This window comes from Lonchura striata, chromosome 9, assembly GCF_046129695.1.
Source record: "Lonchura striata isolate bLonStr1 chromosome 9, bLonStr1.mat, whole genome shotgun sequence".
Taxonomy (NCBI): domain Eukaryota; kingdom Metazoa; phylum Chordata; class Aves; order Passeriformes; family Estrildidae; genus Lonchura; species Lonchura striata.
In genome coordinates this window covers 13,137,049-13,156,690 of record NC_134611.1, presented here as the reverse complement: position 1 = coordinate 13,156,690, position 19,642 = coordinate 13,137,049, and the positions used below count along the sequence as shown (strand labels likewise).

Below are 19,642 nucleotides of genomic sequence, written 5' to 3'. Positions count from 1 at the left end.
CAGATAATGAAAATTTTAAAAATATGAATATCAAATAAGAAATAGAACACTTACCCTACAAAATACCTAATGCCACAGGACTGACAACATACAAAGTAGAACTATGATAAGGGGGCAATATGCAGTATTAGCTCAATGAGAAAAATACAACATAAGTACTTACAACACAAGAAAATGCTAATATTACTAATGTGAATAAGGTCTCCTGTTTTTTGATACAGGTAAAAATTAATCTCTACTATTTTGATCTTGAGCGTTCAAAGACAAAGCTGTCAATTTCATGGAGTTTCAAATTGAAACATAACATAATTCCAAATTTGGAGTCCAAACAGAAAGACAAGTCAGCTTTTAACTTCAGATGAATTCACCAGGGCAGGCAAGTGTTAAGAACATTAATTAAGATAATTTGAGTAAGGCTTTTAATGGACTTGCAGCTGTGCACGTGGCCACCTACTGCATCTGACTGAGATGGGGCAGCTTTGTGTCTTTGTGTCTTGTTCTTACCTGGGCACCTCCAAGCATTTGACCACGGCCAGGTGTGCAGACAGTTTGTGAATTAACTGAGAAATAAGATCGTTTATGCTGTTCCTCAAGGACAGTCTTGAAACAATGGGGAAAAAACTCAATTGCAATATTTAAGGGCAGCCAATATGCACTGAGGTTGCAATAATAACTCCAGGTTGCAGGGAAGAGATTAAAACTTCACTAACAGCAAAATATTAAATATAATCACTTGCTAAAACCAGTTTGAACTTTCAACAGAGAAAAGACATAATTTTACAAGAAATTGATTTTTGGACATGGGAGGTTGCGTTCTGATGCACAAGACATAAAAACAAGCTAATGCTACAAGAAAAGCAGGATAGCTCCTGTTGTCCCCTGATGGTGAACAAAGTAGAACTTTCTCCAAAGTACATAGAATTATAATTTTAATTTTTGCACATAATACAAGATGCTGATGCATTAAGAACACTGCCTGCAATTAGAGTTAGATTTTAAATAATCCTTTCTCAGTTAAGAAAGATTGCATCTTCATCTCCAGAAGCTGTTCAGGAGAGACCCGTCACTCTCCTCCTGTTGCAGCATTGATGATGGAGATTAATCAGCTGCTGTATTTCCAAAGTCCATATCTTAAGTATGTACAGTATCAAATTTAATAACCAATAAGTCAAAAATTTAAGTAAATATTTTCACTGGTTAACATAAGGGTGCTAATTCCTGTTTCCATGGTGAAAACATCAGTGATTAGAGATGCATAAACCTGAAGTAACAGCTCATAATTGTTGCTGGTGGAATGACAGTCAAATTACAAAGTCTTTGGATTCTTGGTAGCTCTCTCTTCTCCTGGAAAAAGTCCTCATCCACAGTGTCTTCAGCAGTTGTATTCCTACTCCTGGAGTACATCCTCCTGTAAAAAGATGTGGTGATTTAGCTCCATCCATCCCAAATGACACATTTGTGGCATAAGAAGCATTTCAGCTGAGACTTCTGTGTATCAGCAGCAGATGGATCCTTCTGTAGTCCTCATTTGCTGGAAATTGGGGCTGAGAGTCTTGCAGCAAATCCCTCAGAAGTAAACTGTAGCGCAGTAGAATAATGGAGCGGAGTAAAAAGCCGAAAAAGGTTGATTGTACTAAAGAGGATTCACTGAAGGTGGGCCATAAAACAAACAAAAAAGTGCTCCCACAGAAAATGGCAATGGCAGCCGTAAAATCAGATAATAAAGGAATCCTACCATGAAGACAAAAAAGCAAAAAACAATTAAGCCCCCCCAAAGAATCAAACTAAACAGAAAACAAAAAGCAAACAGGCTTAGGACAGGAAGACACAGGCAAAGAGCAGCAGCCATGTTGCTACTAAAAGAATCCTGTGCTTAAGCAGATTAGGAAAATTCCTCTCACCCTAAGCTTTCACAGTTTGCCTGCTATATATATTGTAGGCTGTTTTTGAATGCCACCACAAACTGCACATGTAGAAAATGCATTCCAGAAACCTGTGGCTTTCAAGCCTTTTGTTTTCCAAAGAAAGAAGTCAGTTGTAAAAGAAGATGTTGGAAATAAGACCGTAATCTGTGGTGCATCAGAACAAAATTTGCTCTTGTAGTGTCTTTGAAGTTTGTATATATACAAAAGAAAATGTGTGAGCTTTCCATTTATCCCAGGAAAATACAATTTCTTTGTGTCTGTGTATTCACAGAAATTGTGTGTATGTATGATATAATATATATATATATATATATATATACACACACTGTCCAATTGTATCTCTTTAGAACCACAAAGAATTTAAGTACTTCACTGCTGCTGTTTTACAAGCATTTTGAAAATCAGAAACTTTTAGTTCCATTTGTATGGAAATGGAAACACACCTATTTGTATGCATCATTTCTTGTGCCAGCATTGTCCTTTGCTCTGAGTAGCTTTCCTTCTGTGGAAATTCTTCCCTCAATTAATCCATGAGACTGTCCTTACTGCAGCCAAAGACTTCTTTTGCTGGAATGATGTCTGCCAGCATTTGAATATTCATTTTAGATGAACTGGAGGCACTCCTTGCTGAGCTGTGGAAGGCAGTGCTGTCACACTGCAGGAGTTTGAAGATACTTCTCCTTTGGCTAGAAAGACAAGTTATCTCCTTTCTGATGAAAACCTGTTTGGTGGTCGTTGGAGGGTTTTTTCTAGTTTTAGGCTCAAGTATGTATTCCACAGGAAAATGAATTTCAAGAATAGTAGCAAGCTGTCTTGGCCAGGAGTCTGGGATTTTTCTTTGTGAATGACATGCCCAGAATCAGACATGGCATCACAGCTGCTGATGTGGTTCTGATTGAGCTAATGCCATTATGATAATTTCCGTATTATGTTCCATCCTGTTCCTGATGCTGCCTAACACCCTGTTTGCCTTTTATTCCCCAATTACAGCTGTCCATTGTCTTCACAGTTTGTCCTCTGTCCTTTTTCAAATTAGTTCTAGTTTGGCTGTATGTGGGTGTGTGAGGAGATAGTTGTGTATATCCTGATTCTGCCCTTGTGTTGGCCACTTGCCTGATAAATTCCTCACACTGCCAGGATTTACAGGAAATCCACATTTGGTTCTGTGCAGTATCTGCTATTGCAGTGTATCCTGGAATTAAGTTAGGAAAACTCAATCTAAATGCAAAACTCAAATCTGAAATTTCTAACATTTTGCAGTAATGGAATAGCAACACACTTTTGAACTTCTGCATTAGTTGTTTGGGGGTTTTTTTTAGTTCTGTATGTAAGATTTTTGATGCACCTCCAACATTAGCCAGCTTTCTGCCTGATCATCTGGGATATTGAGAATGCCTAACCTGTTCAGAGATGCAGGAGTGAAAGTAAAAGAAATTCCTAACTCATATGTAGAACAGGGGACAAGGAAAAGGTTGCGCTCTGTTCAGTGAAGAGAGAACATGTCAAGTCAGTGTTTAAGAAGCCCATAAACTCAAAAAACTGAACTTGCTTTTGGATAATCTCACCTATTTCTAATTTACTTCATAATAGACTGGGAGGAGGGTAAGTTTAGTTACTACTTAAAGGAGAAGCTTAATTAGCATTAGGTTCCAGTACCTAACACAGTGTTAAACATAGGGTACAGGTAAAAATCTGGTGTCTCAGTGAAGGGTTCTCCAGTTTTTGCAGAGAATACAGATCACATGGTGGTGCAGGGCTTCAGTGTGTTCGTGTGTGTGGTTCAGGGAGCTCTCAGCACTAAGAGCACAGGTTTGCTCTTAAAGTGCCTGAACTGGACAAACTCAGTAGAGAAGCTCAGAAGTGAGACCTGCAGGGACACCACATCCTCTGCACTGGATGGACCTGACCTTTTGGACAAGTTCCAGACAGGGTCATTGCATCCTTCTGTGCTGAGGAGGCTCCTGCAGCAGAGGTGATACCCCCAAGGACAAAGAGAAGCTGTGATAGTGGGTGTTTCTGTGAATAAATGAGTTAACTCAGTTTCTGTGTGGGAGGTTCAAGGAGGGATGCTTCCAGGGTAACTCGAGGTTGCCAAGTGGGCCATTGAAATGCAAGATTTCTGTGGTAACATTCTCTGTAATACCTGCCAGTTCTGTGTGTGAGAATCTGTAGACAAGAGATTAGCAGCCCACATGTGTGGACAGCATAAAGGAGTAAAAAGGAGGAATTAGATGTGATGGGACTGAAGGCTTCTGCCCAGGAGGAACTGCACCCTAGTTAAGAGAGGATCATGCTGAGGGCACTGAAAAGGAATGTAGAAGGCTAAAGACAAACCCAAAACAGGATATTTTTTTTGAGTTCAGACTGGTCTGTTGTTATCTTGGTGAAAACTTCCACTGTTGTGACTTGTTCTATCTTTGCAGCTTCCCCGATCTTATTCAATGTTTCCTGATCGTTGCCATTGCCTTGAACTGAGAATTGGTACCACAACCCTGGAACTGTATTTTTGGATATTACAGGCAGGGTTTCCTGCCCAAAGAGATTCTGTGATGCATTTCTTTTATAATACTTTTTATCCTGGTAGATTTCATTTGCAGAGCATCGTCTCTGCTCCCACAGCTTAATCCATCAATCCTGATAAGTAAATACTGGCAACACCATCCCAGATTATCCTCCTGTGGGCAGGTGTGGGGGATGCCTGTTACAGAGGGTGGCTGCTTGGTGCCAATATACTTTTGTTTTATTTTTCAGCCTTCTAGAATGAACGTAGAAGCACTTGTAAGTTCTGCTTTGCTTTATGCCTAGTATTGCACATGGTGGCTCCCTGGAATTGCAGCCAGATTAATTTCCATCTCCTATATCTTGCTATTATATTGTTTATTTGCCTGTTGTCTTTTTGAGCCGTTTTTTTCTGCTCTCTGCCTTTTCCAGGCCCCAGAGACTTAATTGCTTTCATAGGAATACCTGAAGCTGAAATTAGGAAAATTTGAAGTATTAAGATTGAAAATAAGGTTTTGTTCTTCTCAGTATGGTAATTTTACAAATAATTATTTCAAGTTTATATAACAGCACAGATTCTGCTTCCTAGAACCAGTACATATTTAAATGCTCTCTGTCCATTTGCATTTAATGTTAAACTTGGGTAGAGAGGCTATAAATATTCAATTAGAATAAAATGAAAATGGGAAAATGAAAAGAATATTTTATTAATCTGTAATGTCTATTGATTTTTGAGTAGGCATAATGTCTATTGATTTTATTTTTTTAATAAAGCATGTACATAGCAATTTAAGCACTCTGGACATAAATGCTGGGCAGCTTCTTTCAGGAGGGGGAGGGAATATGACTTGAGTTGCTTTATCTTCATCTGAAAAATAACCCAACACCGTGTTAACAAAGCCATAGACTTTCCCAGGGGCTCACCTAGTAAGACACCAGGCTCACTACATCTGAAAAACTGCTTTTAAATATTTTTGTTGCCCAATCTCTGATGTTCTTGTGTCCAGGTGAACCATCCTAGGATTTTTCTTAAATACTAACCTGACTTTTAAATTTGTTTCAAAGATAAATACTTCTATAAAAGTAAGTGATGGGCAGGAAATAATTATTCATTATTTAAGAAGCTACTGTGGAATTAAAGCCAGCGAAAATAAAGTGGTACCTGTGACACACCTTTTTTTTTTAATCATGTAAGTGAGGAAAGGTAATTTGAGATGTTAAGTCTAAATTGTCACTCAGCACATATATAAATCCAGGAGCTGCACTGGGTTTGTTTTGGGTGTGTGTGTGTTAGAGAAATCCCCCTACAGCCCATCATCTGTAATTCCTTGACTAGATGGTGAGTTTGCTTTCTGGTGTTAAAATTCTGAATTCAATAGGTACGAAGTCTGCATTAAAAATAAATCTTTAAATCTCCAAAGTTTCTTTCTTCCTGAGTAAACTGAAATGCTTAAAGTACAATGGTGAATTTGGAGCAATGTTTCATCTCCAAGAATAGGATTTAAATGAGAATCACCATCTTGACTTTTCTTTGCTGTGCTTTTTACTTTGTGAGAAATGAAAAAGTGCAATACATTAAAAGGGCTTTGAACCTGTTGCAGTCAGACCACATTGGAACTATTTTATCAGTTTCTAAACTGTTATATTCAAATGAAAATAATCAGTTATCACAGAATTTAAATTTGGAGGAGAATTAATGAAATTAATTCAATTTTTGTGTATCCACTGAATGGTTTTGCAGGATCACTTTAAGGCTTTTACTAATTCTTTGTTCTGGCTACTGAAGTTGCACTTTTGTTGTGAGAATTTGGGAGCACCAGTGCAGTTTGTGGCAGCACTACCTGAAAGAAAACATTGTGGAAATAGGGGTCAAGGAGTTAAACATCTAAGGGAAATAAACCAAGAATTTTCTTGATGAAGAAGATAATGGTAAGATAAAATATCATACCAAGGAGCATGGCTACATGGTTGCTATCAGGAAATGAAACCTTGAGTCATTCTTTGAAATCTGTTTAGGTTAGTTCTTCACAGATGGTCACTAAACTTCCATCGTTATTTCTTTACAGTTTGGTCCCTCTCAAACAAAAATGTAACAAGTTCAGTGAAAAATCTCTCCAGGTTTTTTTTCCCATTAATTATCAACATAAGAATTGTTTTATTGTCCATAGCAAATGTTCTTTGTATAAGAAGTCCTCTAATGCACATAGCAGCACATCCAAATTTTAACTTCTACTCTAAAAAAAGCTGTTGAGTTTGGGCTGATTGTTAGTGAGGTGGGATAGACAAAAAAGAAAATCACAGGAAAACTTCAAAAACAGCAGTGGGAAAGCTTGTGCACAGGTATAGACCTGTTTTTAGGTAGTGTGAGCACCATTTGTACTTAAATGCTTCGATGTACTGAGGCTTTTTTAGCCTGTTAGATAGTTTGCAGTTTCCATGCTGCTTTTTCTTTCCAGTAGGAGTAGCTTTTTTTGTAGCTTTTATGAAATATGTATCAGAGGAGCAGGGACTTTGGTTCTGGTATTCAAGCTCTCCTATAGTACATTACAGACATCGAGTTAAAAACATTGTATTAAAGACTTTTTGGCTCCCCAGAAGCTATTCTGAGCTGAATGCTTTAATCATGCCTTGAATTCAACCTGAAAGTGTGAACAAGGCCATTGATTAGACTTGTGGTTTTGAGACCTGTCAAGTTGAGGAAAAGCCCCTTCCCAAATCCTCTTTGAAGAAAGAGACTGTTCAGTCACAATTGGTGATGAATTTTCAGGTCTTGCGAAGTCTTTGGAAATTTTTTCTGTACCCATAAATGCAAACAGGAATATACCTTAAAACCTCTCTTTAAAGCCAACAGCTGAATTAAAAAAAAACCTTGCAGTTTCTTCTAAAAGGAGTAGAGGATGAAGAGGAATGTACAGCAGAGAAATTACAGTGCAGGCAGTCCTGAGCACCTGCAAGGCTTTTCCTGGTGATGAAGTCAGTGTTTGTTCTAATTTGAAGTACAGTAAAGGACAGAAGGCAGAAGTTTTAGATATTGATTAATATCTTTTGTCTTGATATGTTTTCAAGAGAGTCCATATTTATAATTTAAATGCAACAGAAAGAGAATCCTAGCCAGAACATGTCCTTGTAATAGAATCAGCTGTTTCTGTCAGTCCATTACAGAGTGCACTAATCGCCCATCAGAAATAAAAGTCATTAAGCACAGCCTGCACTTTCTCAAATCTGTGCTTTGGGAGTGAGTGCCTGTATTTTACCACTACTTTAATTGGGGATGAATTTTCCTTTACTCTGAAACAGATCTCTTGGCACCGAGTAAACCTGAATTATCCATTATACATTATATTAAATGTAGGGTTGTTCATAAATAAGTCTGTAAAAGATGCTTAGATGTATCCCATGTTTTTTCATAGGAGAAATCTGAGTGATCCAGAAACTTCAGCTCTCTTGACATTTGCAGAATTTATGATAAAACTGAAGGACAGGGCTGGGTGTGGTTATTTAAAAATTTGCCCAGGGATGAGGCTGGCCAGTTTCAATGGTTCCCAGCTCACCTGTTTTTCATTTTGAAAGCAATAAATGCTGCTTTTGTGAGATACGTTCTGTCTCTTCCAAGCCTGAAGTTTTTCTTACCTACACGAGTAGGAAACTTTCCCCACATTGGGTTTGCTCTGTAAATTAATGCTGGGTTTGGCCTAGTATCACTTTGCAGTTTCCTATTTGATATTCCATCTTAAAGCATTGTCACACTGTTGAACCCTTGAAGTTAATATAAGATTGGAATTTTAAAATTAGAGTTCAGTTGGTGATTATTACAGTTCTGTCTCACTGAAATTGAGAGGACCATTTAATTACTTTTTTCTAATATATTTTTTGTCTTTATGATTAATTTAAAAATACCTAAGCAGAAAAAAAACCCCACCAACAAATTTGAAAGTGTGCATGAAAGATGATAAGAAAGAATGTTCCTATTTAATGTTAGTTATTTCACTGAAAATATTGTTTTTCAGAACTAATAATAAAAAAAATTGTGGTATAAAGGCTTTGTATTATAACTGAAATGAGTCATGCTAGGCATGTAACCACCTTATATATCCAGGGGGTGAATATCTCTTCCTATACAGATAATATGTGTAAATGTCAAATATCTGTGGCTTTGCCTTTTGGTGTAAAAAATATTTATTTTTGGGGAATGAAGCAATGGAACCCTTTCTTTCATCACTTCTGTCAAGGGTTTATGTTCCAGTGTGGAGCCCAGCAGGGCTAAGCAGTATCAGAGACTATTCAATTTTGAGGGTAGAAAGAGAAGTTGAAATTCTCTTGTTTGCTTACAGAGGTGTAAATGCTGTCTGGCTCTGATTATTCCAGATTTTCACATGGTGCTCAGCATGTGGATTTCTTCATTAAGTGGATGATGGCTTGTAGCTGTTCCTTGGCAGAACATGATCAGAGCACCGTGTCTGTCCCTCCTTCCGTGGTTTTGTGAGCAGCAGTGATTTGAGAGGGGTCGGCTGAAGTGCCTCGTGTAGCTTAGCTAAGCAATGGAAAATTACATCTGCTTGTTCTGTAAATAATGTCCAGTCAGAGCAGATGTAATTAACTACTGAACTTAATGGATGCCACGTGAGGTTACAGATGCTATCAGTCATAAACTAGATGAAGGCGAGGGAGCTTTATTTGCTTGGAAATCCTTTTAGGACTAATTACTAAATATCTTTAAAATTGATTGCTTATGCTTTCAATTTCTGAGAGTGTTTTCCCATATCTGTGTGGAATGGATTTGATGCAGCTTTAAGAAGGGATGGGAGACACCTTTATTGTTGAGGCTTTCTGAGGAACTAAAAGGTTTCTCTTCCCTGGGACTTTCTCCCAGAGCTTTACTGTTAGAAAACTTGGTGTTATTTTAGGGCTGGCCAAGCTGTCCAGCTGTCTGGCAACACTGGCCTGACACATTTTTCTTTTTGTCTAAATTAATTGAGAAATAGACAACTGTAAAGATGAAATTCTGTTGACGTCGCAAGTGTTGGCCCAACATTGACTAAGCCATTGGAGACATGGGGAGTGCCTGTCAAAAGTTACCACCAAATTTAATTTCTGGTCTGTGTGAACAGTGCACTGAATGGATATCAGCTGTTGAGCCAGGCCTGGAGTTTTCATGAGATTCTCATTGTTGTATATAGATTTTTGTAGGACAAACCAGAAAGGTTCTTGTGGAATCCTTTCGTTGGGCTTGGTTATTCAGTTTTAAGGGATATTTAAAGAGTTTTAAGAATAGAATTGGTTTCCAGGTAGCTTTGATGACAGTTATTTTGTTTGAAACAACCTTTTAAGGACTAGATGTGTGTATAGTAGAAATATCAACTGATTTAATAGTAGATTAATATTGTATGAAACTACAAGCCAGAGAATAAAACTGGATTTGTTTATTTGTAATGCTCTTGGCATTTTTAGCAGCTGTTACTGTTTTCTTGTGACCATTGCATGCCCAGTCTTGAAGGAATTTTTGGTGCAAGTCAAGACAGAGTAATTTTAAGAGTGGTTTCTAACAATAGCATTACAGCTGCAGTCCCAAATGGCTCTGAGATGAGACTCTTCCCTGCATTTTCTAAAATTTTGCAGAACGTGACCTTTTGACTTAAATTTCTGAAACTGGCGCCGTCTGGCAAAAATGAAAGAGAATTTTAACAGTTGCTCCCATTATTTGGGATGAGTGTTCAGTGCTGGGCAGGCTCTTTCACACATCAGGAATTTGCTTCATGGGCTTGTAAAACTAGAATTAAGTAATGAGAAAGATTAATGAGCTGTCTAAGCTGTGTGCTTTATTACTCTCTGTATTCCTTTGCCTTTAGGCTAATTTGTGCAAAAACACATAAGGAAGATTTGGAGCATTTATTATTGGTATTATTTCTCAGGTTTGAAAGTATAACCTTTTATTTACAGAGGACTAGCACGTGCCTCGCTTTTTATTTTGTTGCTACACAGACACATTTTGGTTTGCTGCTATTGTTTAATTTGGGGGAATAAGTTATCATAATGGTCTTCTGGAGCTTCTGCTGTTGTCATTTAAGGATTGTTAGGAGTGTAAATTCATAGTTTTTCTTTTGCTCTGCTGTTTTTTTTTTTCTATGCTTCTGCACTACGTCTAGGATTCTGGGTTGCAAAATTCAAGCTGTAGTATTTAAATTTACTTTTTCTTGCTAGTGAAATTGCGCCTTAAAAACATTGTCTGTTATGTGCTTTGTAACATTTAAGAGTAAGCTTGGCAAGTGTACTTGAGGAGGGCTGCTTTTGTGGTTGGTTTTACTGTATTAGACCTGAAGAAAACAGTCAAGTTAATAGTAAGTTAGTTTGCTGATGTCTAAGGATTGAACAGCTGAGTTACTGTACCCCTGTTGTTGTGACCAGGGTTCTTAGAGGTTGTCTTAATTTTTAGAAGCCATTCTTTGTTTAACCACAGCAGAAAAGCTTGGGATCGAATATAAAACTAGGAACTGTCTTTATTTTGGGAAGAAAGAGACTTCTGCTCGACTGAGGGCATGAAATCAGAGTGACCCTGTGCTCCTGGGGAATGGATGCTGTGGAGGAAATGGGAACTGGAGGACTGAGAGTCACTCATGGCACCACTCACCCACGCTGGTGAGGGATGTGTGGGTGCCAGTGTGCCCTGGCTGTGGGTGCCCGCTGAGCTGTGGCAGCTGTGGAAAAGCTGTGGCTTTTCCCGGGGCTGGTCCCTTCCTTCATCCCTTGGGAATGTGCTTTGCATCCCTTGTTTTCATTGTCATTTGCCAGTCCAAGCCATGACGTGTGGTTTCAGTCCCGTTTGTTGCCATGAGCTTATGGTGTGCACTGTGTAATGTTGTATTTTGGGCTGGAAAACATGATGTAATGTACAAAATATGGAGCTGACACTCCAGCTTACTAAAATACATACATATATATATATATACACACATGGGAGTGGGCACTGCAAATATCCTGAGGAAAGTGTGAATTCTTGCCTGTTGTGAGATGTATTCTGGAATTATTTTAGGTCAAGTAGCCAAAATCCATAATCTTATGGAAAGCCCTGAGGTTAAGTGATATGAAGGGTTAGTGAGAAGCTTCTGGTCACATATATTCTTGACAGGTTAATGCACAGATGTGACCTGGATCCTTAGCTTTGCTTACCAAAGAATAAGTTCCTGTTGCCCATTCAGAAAAGGTAGTGGGGGAGGGAAAATAATTTGCTGTGTTTGAGAATTTTGCTTGAAGTTTAGAGGGCTTTTAGCTTTATTTCCTTCTGCAGTAACTCTAATTTGAAATAAATCCAAAGGCTTTTTATTTTGCTGACTAGTAAGGGATTTCTAAGCTGAAGAGAAAAGAAAGACTGGAAGATCCAAAAGCATGAAATGCATCATTGGCTGATTTGTAACCTGTGGGTCAAAAGATTGATATACGCTGAATATTTAGAGAAATAGGCTGCCTGTTAGTTAAACATCTGAGGGTTTTTTCTCCATTTCGTTTTATATGTTAGAATAGTTGCAAATGGTATTTTTACTGTCACGCACCTTCTGCTGAGGTAGAAAATGAATCAAAACAACTTTATTTTGCTATGAACTTGTAGTATGTTTAGGGTAGCACTGGATGAAAAGACACACTATTGACTATTCTGGTGTCACACACAATTTTTGGAGGCTGAGGCACTTTGCCACCATGAAGGTGAGATTTCTTAGGAAAGAGTGGTTCCAGGCAGTTTGGGTGGCACTGGGAATATGGGGGGATGGCCTGGGACTAAGCTATCCATGGCATTTTAGAATTTGTGTGATGGCAGACATAAATTCAGTAGAGTGTGGAGAAAGGTCTGGGAATTAAATCCATGTCCTCTGAATATTTTGAATGGTATTGGCAAGAGGCTGGGTATTCGTTTTCTGTATTTTAAGTATCTCTGTAGCTAAGCAGATGATCTAACAGTATGATCCTGAATTTAGTTTCTAAAAAGTCAGTAAATTATAGAAAATATCTGCAGCATACTCCATAGGTTCATCTGACCTTCAGTACAGATACGCTTTCAGTGTTGCTGTTTAAAATTCTTTACTGATGAGTTTGGGAAACAAGTTCAGATATAATCATTTCTAGACAGAGAAATTGAGAAATGCTGTTTTTAATAACCATATACAGTGATATGGTGAAAAGAAGGAAATTATTTTTCCTGACAGATTCTGATAGGAGAAAGAAAAGCTTAGCATGGGGCATTTTTTTTTTTTTTTAATCACCATGAAAAATTCCTTTCTGTTAATCTGATGGATGGATTACAGTTTGTCCTTGCATGGCCAGGTTGTACTTTCCATCAGAATTGGAGATTCCAACCCTCATTATATCATTTCTGTAATGCAAATGGTTATGTATAGAAGAAGATTTAATTAATCCCCTGCTGGTTGGTAGTATACCCTAAAGCAAACATATTCAGCAAAGGAAAAAAAATTAAAACAAGAGTGCATGGTACCAGGTCACTGACTGTCAGTGGAATTTCATCATCTGTGAAATATTAACTTATTAACTGAAATATATTTACTCTTATAGCTGTAAAAATATTTGTCTATTGTCCCAACTGGTATGATAGTGAGTACCTTGCAAGGAGCCAAGGTCAAAAGCAATCTCAGGAATCGTGCTGTCTGCTCTGGCAAAAATATGGAACATCCTGTGTGGCGATGGTTCTCATTTTAATTTGCAAGGACTCCATTTAAGCTGCCATCAGCGCAGGCTCCAGCATCCAACTTTGCCTGTGGGTCTGTGCCATATGTGCAGATACATATTCAAGGACAAATTACAAGACTGAGAGAAAGTGGCAAATTTGAGTGATGGGTTCCTGTTTTTTCACACTTTTATAACATATCTGATGGAACGGTGTGGGTTGTATTGTAAGTCAGTGAACAAATAGATTTCCAGACTTTATTTCCTCTCCATATTGTGTGCACACACCTATGCAAAAATCCAGCACTCTCTGCTGCCTGAAACATTCCTGTTTTCAGATGCAGTTTCTGTATTTAAAAAAACACAACTGAATAAATTTTTCAGTATCTATGTACTAAACAATGTATTTTGCAGACAAAAAAATGACCTTTCAAATGAACGGTAACTTTTCTCTTTTAGCCTCTTTGCTGCCTGTAAAATGAGGATCTGGTCTTATTGTGAAACCTCTTCTGTAGCATGATATGATATCCAACTGATTTTATAGCCTCATGATTGAGGTGATGAACTTAAGATAAAAGGAAATATAAGGAACTCTTTTGAAGGCAGATATTTGAATTAGCTTTTTATAAATTCTGTGATGCTGAATTTCTTTCCCAAGGTTCCTTTTTAACTGCTTGTCTGGAAATCTGCTGCTTCTTTTGTCTTGTGGAGATCAAGTTGCATGTTTAATAATTATGCCTTGAAATGTGGAACTGGTACAAAAAATTAACTTTCAGAACAGTCTGTTCTTGTCATTTGGGTACTGCAAGATTTAATACACTCTTTATTTTTTAGGATCTGTGAAAGTAGTTCTTTATTTCCACTTCTGAAAGTTCTTTGTGAATAATGTGCACCAATATTTTATAACGTTCTTATGCTATTTAGCACTTCGTATAAATCAAATATAGATGTAAGCCTCTGTTTTGAGGGTTATATTGTTGACCTAGAGAGCAGGTGGCATGGAGGCTGTCTGGAGTAATAATGGCAATATAAATATAGCTACTGGCAGCACAAGTGCTCAGGGAGGCAGATGTGCTGTTGGAAGGGGCAGTTTGGAATCTTGCAGGTTCCTGTGTTCTCATCAGAAGGGTGATCTTTAATGAAAAATGTCCTTCAGGATAAACTAGCATAATGAAAGGATTACAGCTACACCCTTTAAATAGTGTTTCAGACTAAGTAGTCACAGCTCAGCACTCTTTTATTAGTTATCTCACCTCTTAAAATGTGATTTATTTTTTCGGATTCATGGACATGTAATGCCAAACTCCTTTGTGGTGTGAGTGGAAACCAGTTAAATCATACCACCTACCTCATAATTTACTAACTAAAACATTTAATCTCTACTATAAATGATACTATATATGATTCTGAGTAGACTTTAGCCTTTATAAGATACTTGTGGAATGCTGTTGGACTTTTCTCTTACATTTTTCATAATTATTGAATCACTGTTTTTGTAGTGCTACTTCATATGTTTGAAATCACCCTATCCTTACAAGATCCAAACTCTCAGTTGGTCCCATTGCACACATTGAAGTGTTGAGCTGTTTTAACACCCAGCTGAATCTCAACCCCATGAGTGTATCCCCATCTCTGGGAGGCGTTTTCATTGTCCCCTCGATCCCCTGGAGATCTGCAGTGCTCTCTGGCAGTGGGCATCCTCAAACAGGAAATAGTTCAGTATTGTAAATGCGGGTGAACCCGGTGGGAAGAAATGAGGATGTGTGACTTGAGTTCAGAAGGCTGAATGATTTCTTTTTTGTAACTATACTATAATACATTAATATACTATTTAAAGGAGATACTAAAACTACACACCTACTTTTTCTAAGTACCATATCTAACTCACAACTCCTGGCCCTCTCTGGAGAGTTCAGACACAGGTGGGTTGGATTGGCCATCAGGCTCAAACAATCCTCACCAGAATCCAATCAAGCAATCACCCCAGGTAAACAATTCTCCAAACACATCCCACATGGGAAAACAAGGAGCAGGAATAGAAATAGTTTTCCCTTTCTTCTCTCTGTGCTCCTCTGTGAACAAGTCCTGAGAGAGAGAACAATGTGTCTGCCACAGTTCAGCAGTTGTCTGCAGTCTGCTCCCTCCTTCTTTCCATCTCCACTTATTTTCTCTCTGGGATGTAACTTCTTCACACACAAACTCCCTGGTGATTTGGGAAAAGCAAATTGTAATTACACTGCTCGTGGCTGTGTAATGTCCAGCTCTGGTGCTTTTGCTTTGGCCCCACCATTCATGGCTTGTTTGGGGGATTATAGGGGCTGTTACCAGCTTTGGAGAGGCAGAAAAGGGCAGAGAGCTGGGAGAGGGCATTGTCATTTCTCCAGAGGACATGGAAAGTGCTGCAGAGGCCGGGTCGTGTTGGGCTGTGTGGCTGTTAGGGTTTGTGAGAGGGATTTTAAGACTAACATGAACTGAGGCATAGTGGAACAACAGGTATAAAAATTGATTGTTTTGATTGTGCTCTTTGTTGTCGAGACCACAGTGGTATTAAATGTGAACTACTGCCTATTGATTCCACAGCTGCACTGTGTTTGTCAAGGTGGCGGTGCAGAATGAAGACAATTCCTACATGGATAGGATAACATTTCAATTGCATTGAGATGTCATCTGCTAGGACTTTGTTCCTTCCTTGTTTGGAAACTCAGTTTCCAAGGGATGCTTTCAGGAACAAACCCCTAGGCAGTCCTCCTCCTAAACTAGCATGCATTTTAACCTGAATTACCTACATTGTAGGAAGTATTAAATGTCATATTGTTTGAGTAGAGCAAGCATTCTGTAAAGGAAAGGATTTGTCCATTCCTGTTCCTGGACCATGTTTCTTGTGATGTATGTCTGGTAATTACAAGTCACAATTACCAGAGCTGTGCTGCTGCAAGGGAGTGTTCTCTCTTTAAATGACTTTTCAGCTCTAATGACTAGAGCAAAGCTTGTAAAAATGAACCCTAGAAGTTAAAAAACGAGAAGGTATCTAGAGAGATTTAAAGGTCACTCTTTTGCTTTTTCATCCAGTACTATGAAATTCCAGAGCTTTATACATACATTCTAAAAATTTCTGGGGCTTACTGTGTTGGAATCAACAGAAATATGTCATTTGAATAGGAAAAGTGCCTTCTGCCAAGAGGTGCCATCTTCTTTAAAAAGCATAAATTAAATACAGCTGCTCATATGACGAAAGAGATGTATATGAATGTCTAAGTAACACACTATCCACAGAAGCAGAATAACATATAATATCTATTATACATTACCTGTTTTTTTTATTAATTTGCAGTAGCAAAAAGCTGTCCTTGCTTACACAGGTTTCACAGTTGGAAACTAATTCTTTCTTACAAATGATAGTGGAAGAAGTACCTTTTTTAGACTATAAACCACACAACCTATTATAGATGCTAATGATTTATTATCTTACGCACTTGAAGTGTTTTGATTAGATCTTGACAAGTTTGTCTGATGACAGGAATTTATTTCTTGATGCTGTAAGCTGTCAGCCTTGAGATAATTCACACATGGAATTTGCTTGGTACTGTTAAACTGTAATGAAATTTCAAATTATGGAGAAGTAATACTTAAAAAGAATAATGGCATGTAAGAGTTTATTTATTTAATTGTTTGTTTGTTTGTTATTAGTGGCTGTAACTTTTTGGTGGTATCTTTGAAAAACTTGAAGCCAAATCCCACGTATGACTGATCAGACCAGTCACTGCCTGTCAATAGCATTGTCAGTCATGTCAGTCAACACAAACACTGTAGCTAAAGATGGAAAAGATATTACCGTACCAACTTAAGGATTTGATTTTTGTTTTCCTATTAATTTTTTTCAGTATTGAGGGGAAACAGTGATTTTATTTTTTTTTCTTAGAGGGGATGAGAAGCACATCCCGTAGATCAGTACGCTGACATCCAGTTGGCCCCGGCCGTGCTGCTGCTTGCCGGCTCGGCCGGGACGAGCACAGCCCGAGCCCAGCCCGAGCCCTTGTTTTGAGGAGAAAACCCCAGAATCGGGGCCCGGGGCGGCGGCCGCGGCTGCCACCTGGCGGTGTCCGGCGGGAGCGCAGCCCCGCAGCCGGGCGGGGCCGGGGATTGCGGGGACGGGCATGGGGACAGTGCCGGGATGGGGACAGTGCCGGGATGGGGACGGGCATGGGGACAGTGCCGGGATGGGGACGGGGTGGGGACAGTGCCGGGATGGGGACAGTGCCGGGATGGGGACGGGCATGGGGACAGTGCCGGGATGGGGACAGTGCCGGGGTGGGGACAGTGCCGGGATGGGGACGGGCATGGGGACAGTGCCGGGATGGGGACAGTGCCGGGGTGGGGACAGTGCCGGAATGGGGACGGGCATGGGGACAGTGCCGGGATGGGGACAGTGCCGGGGTGGGGACAGTGCCGGGATGGGGACGGGCATGGGGACAGTGCCGGGATGGGGACAGCGCCGGGCATGGGGACAGTGCCGGGGATGGGGACAATGCTGGGGGACAGTGCCGGGGATGGGGACAATGCTGGGGGACAGCGCCGGGCATGGGGACAGTGCCGGGTTGGGCAGTGCCGGGGGATGTGCCATGTCCGTCAGTGCTGGTGCCTGGGGATGCCCCCCGGGCTCTTGGCTGCAATAAAACCCGCAAAATCTCCCCTCTGCCTTTGCTTGTGCTGCTGAAATGCAAAATGCTGCTGAGAAGAGGAAATTGTATTTGGTCTCAAATTTTTTTTGATAATACGTAGTACAACTAATGTTTGTTTCTGAAAAAAACCCAAATTACCCCCCAAATCCACTCTATGGCATTAATTCTTCCTTTTGGTGAGAGTGTGAGACCATACTTCAGCAGCTGCAGGCACACCACGTTCCATGCTTCTGGAAGTGGTTTGGTCTGATGCTGATGAGGTATGTAGGACAGAATTAATTACTGCCTTATCTTTGCTCAGGCTTGAATTTCAAAGTTATGTTTGCTCTGTTGAGTACTTATGATTTTTAACTCCAAAGGCAATGATTGTTTAGGCAAAATGAGCAACTCTCATACCCCAGACTGTGCTTTGTGAATGTGCAGCAGCAGAGCTGTGCAGTTTCACACTGAGCATGCGCTGGGAAATGGCCAGCTCTTTATTCATTCCACCTCAGTAATTTATTGATAAATAAATCAGTAATATATAATAAAAAGTAAAATTAACTCAAGGTTTTTATGCTTTTTTTTTTTTTCCAGAAAGAGCTCAGTCTCCCCAGAAGAGGAAGCTTGTAAGTATAATTATTCTTTATTCATCCCTTGGTTTGTTTTGAACATATATAGCTGTTCAGTTGTGGAAGTAATTTAAATGGGCAGATACTCTGTTTCTTCTGTTAAACATTTTCAAGAATCTGTCATGGGCTTGGAAACAGCTAGCTTGGATTTCTGTGAGACTGAAGCCTCTATTCATTTCCTTAAGTGTAGCAGGAAAAGCAGTGGTAGTGTAAGCTTACTTCTAATTACCAGCTTGAGCTGATCCTGATACCAAAGTAGCTGCAGTGTTGAGTGCTGCCACTCTGACGTGGCTGCAGTGCCTCCAGAGGAGTCACTGATTATTTATGCAATATGGACAGCTCTGATCACTGCTCTTCAAACAGTCTGTTGACAGAAGTCTAAGCACAAAGCTCCTGGGCCACACAGGTCAGGTGTTTGTGGAGGAGGCAGCCTGATAGACGTATCTCAATAAAGATATGTCAGGAAAAGTAGGCTTTTAAAACTGTTGTTTAAACGAACAGCAATTTTTTTTAATGCATTATGATGCTTAAAGAATTTTAGCAAACTAACTTGGTGTTTCAATGGTATTATAAGAGCTCAGCTTCTGCTATGCTTACAGATTTATGATGGAAGAAATTGCATTATTGATTGCATTATATAAAAGAGAAAGCTTTTGTACTGCCTGCTATTGCATTATGATTTAAAATTGTTTCTCAAAGCTTGTGGACTAGAGACATGAAGCACACAAAAGCTTATAACCTTTCTTCCTCAGGTTTCTGGTTCTAATGAGAAATGATTTTCAGTCTTTCAGTCTAAGCTATCCCCTTTGTATAAGAAACAGTGTTTGGAAAATGCTGTGTAGAGCTAGTGATTCAGGGCTGAACAATACAGAGGATCAAAAGGTCTCTTTTTAAAAGTGGGGCATGACCAGACCTTTTTGTTTAGTTCATATGACAATGATAAACCAGTCAGGGAGTTATTTAAAGAACATGAAGCACTGACTGGTTTTGGGTTTTTTTTTTAACCAGTATGCCTCAAAGGCTGGCTTAACGAGATTTGAGAGATTTCTAAGACAGGTGGTGTTCATCATTTGAAGATTATGAAGGTTCTTTGATCAAATAGTGGAGCAGTGAGTTACCAGTAAGTTTTTTGTTGCACAAAACTTTTGGAATTGAGGATGCCAGAGATATTCCAGCTCATTCCAGCATGGAGGTGGGTATGACACAAGACTACTTACATATTTTAATTTGAACTATCTGTAATACAAATGAAGTGCTTCAG

The 19,642-nt window shown here is 39.3% G+C and overlaps 1 protein-coding gene across 5 annotated transcripts in view; it reads left to right on the top strand.

Annotated features, from left to right (window-relative positions):
* MAST2 (microtubule associated serine/threonine kinase 2) overlaps positions 1 to 19,642 on the top strand; it is a 187,181-nt gene that overhangs the window by 62,955 nt on the left and 104,584 nt on the right. For all 5 annotated transcript variants that reach the window (XM_021528648.2, XM_021528673.2, XM_021528643.2 and 2 more), the window contains one exon: positions 18,347 to 18,378. In XM_021528648.2, the coding sequence (XP_021384323.2) occupies positions 18,347 to 18,378 (32 nt within the window). The remainder of the gene's footprint in view (positions 1 to 18,346; positions 18,379 to 19,642) is intronic.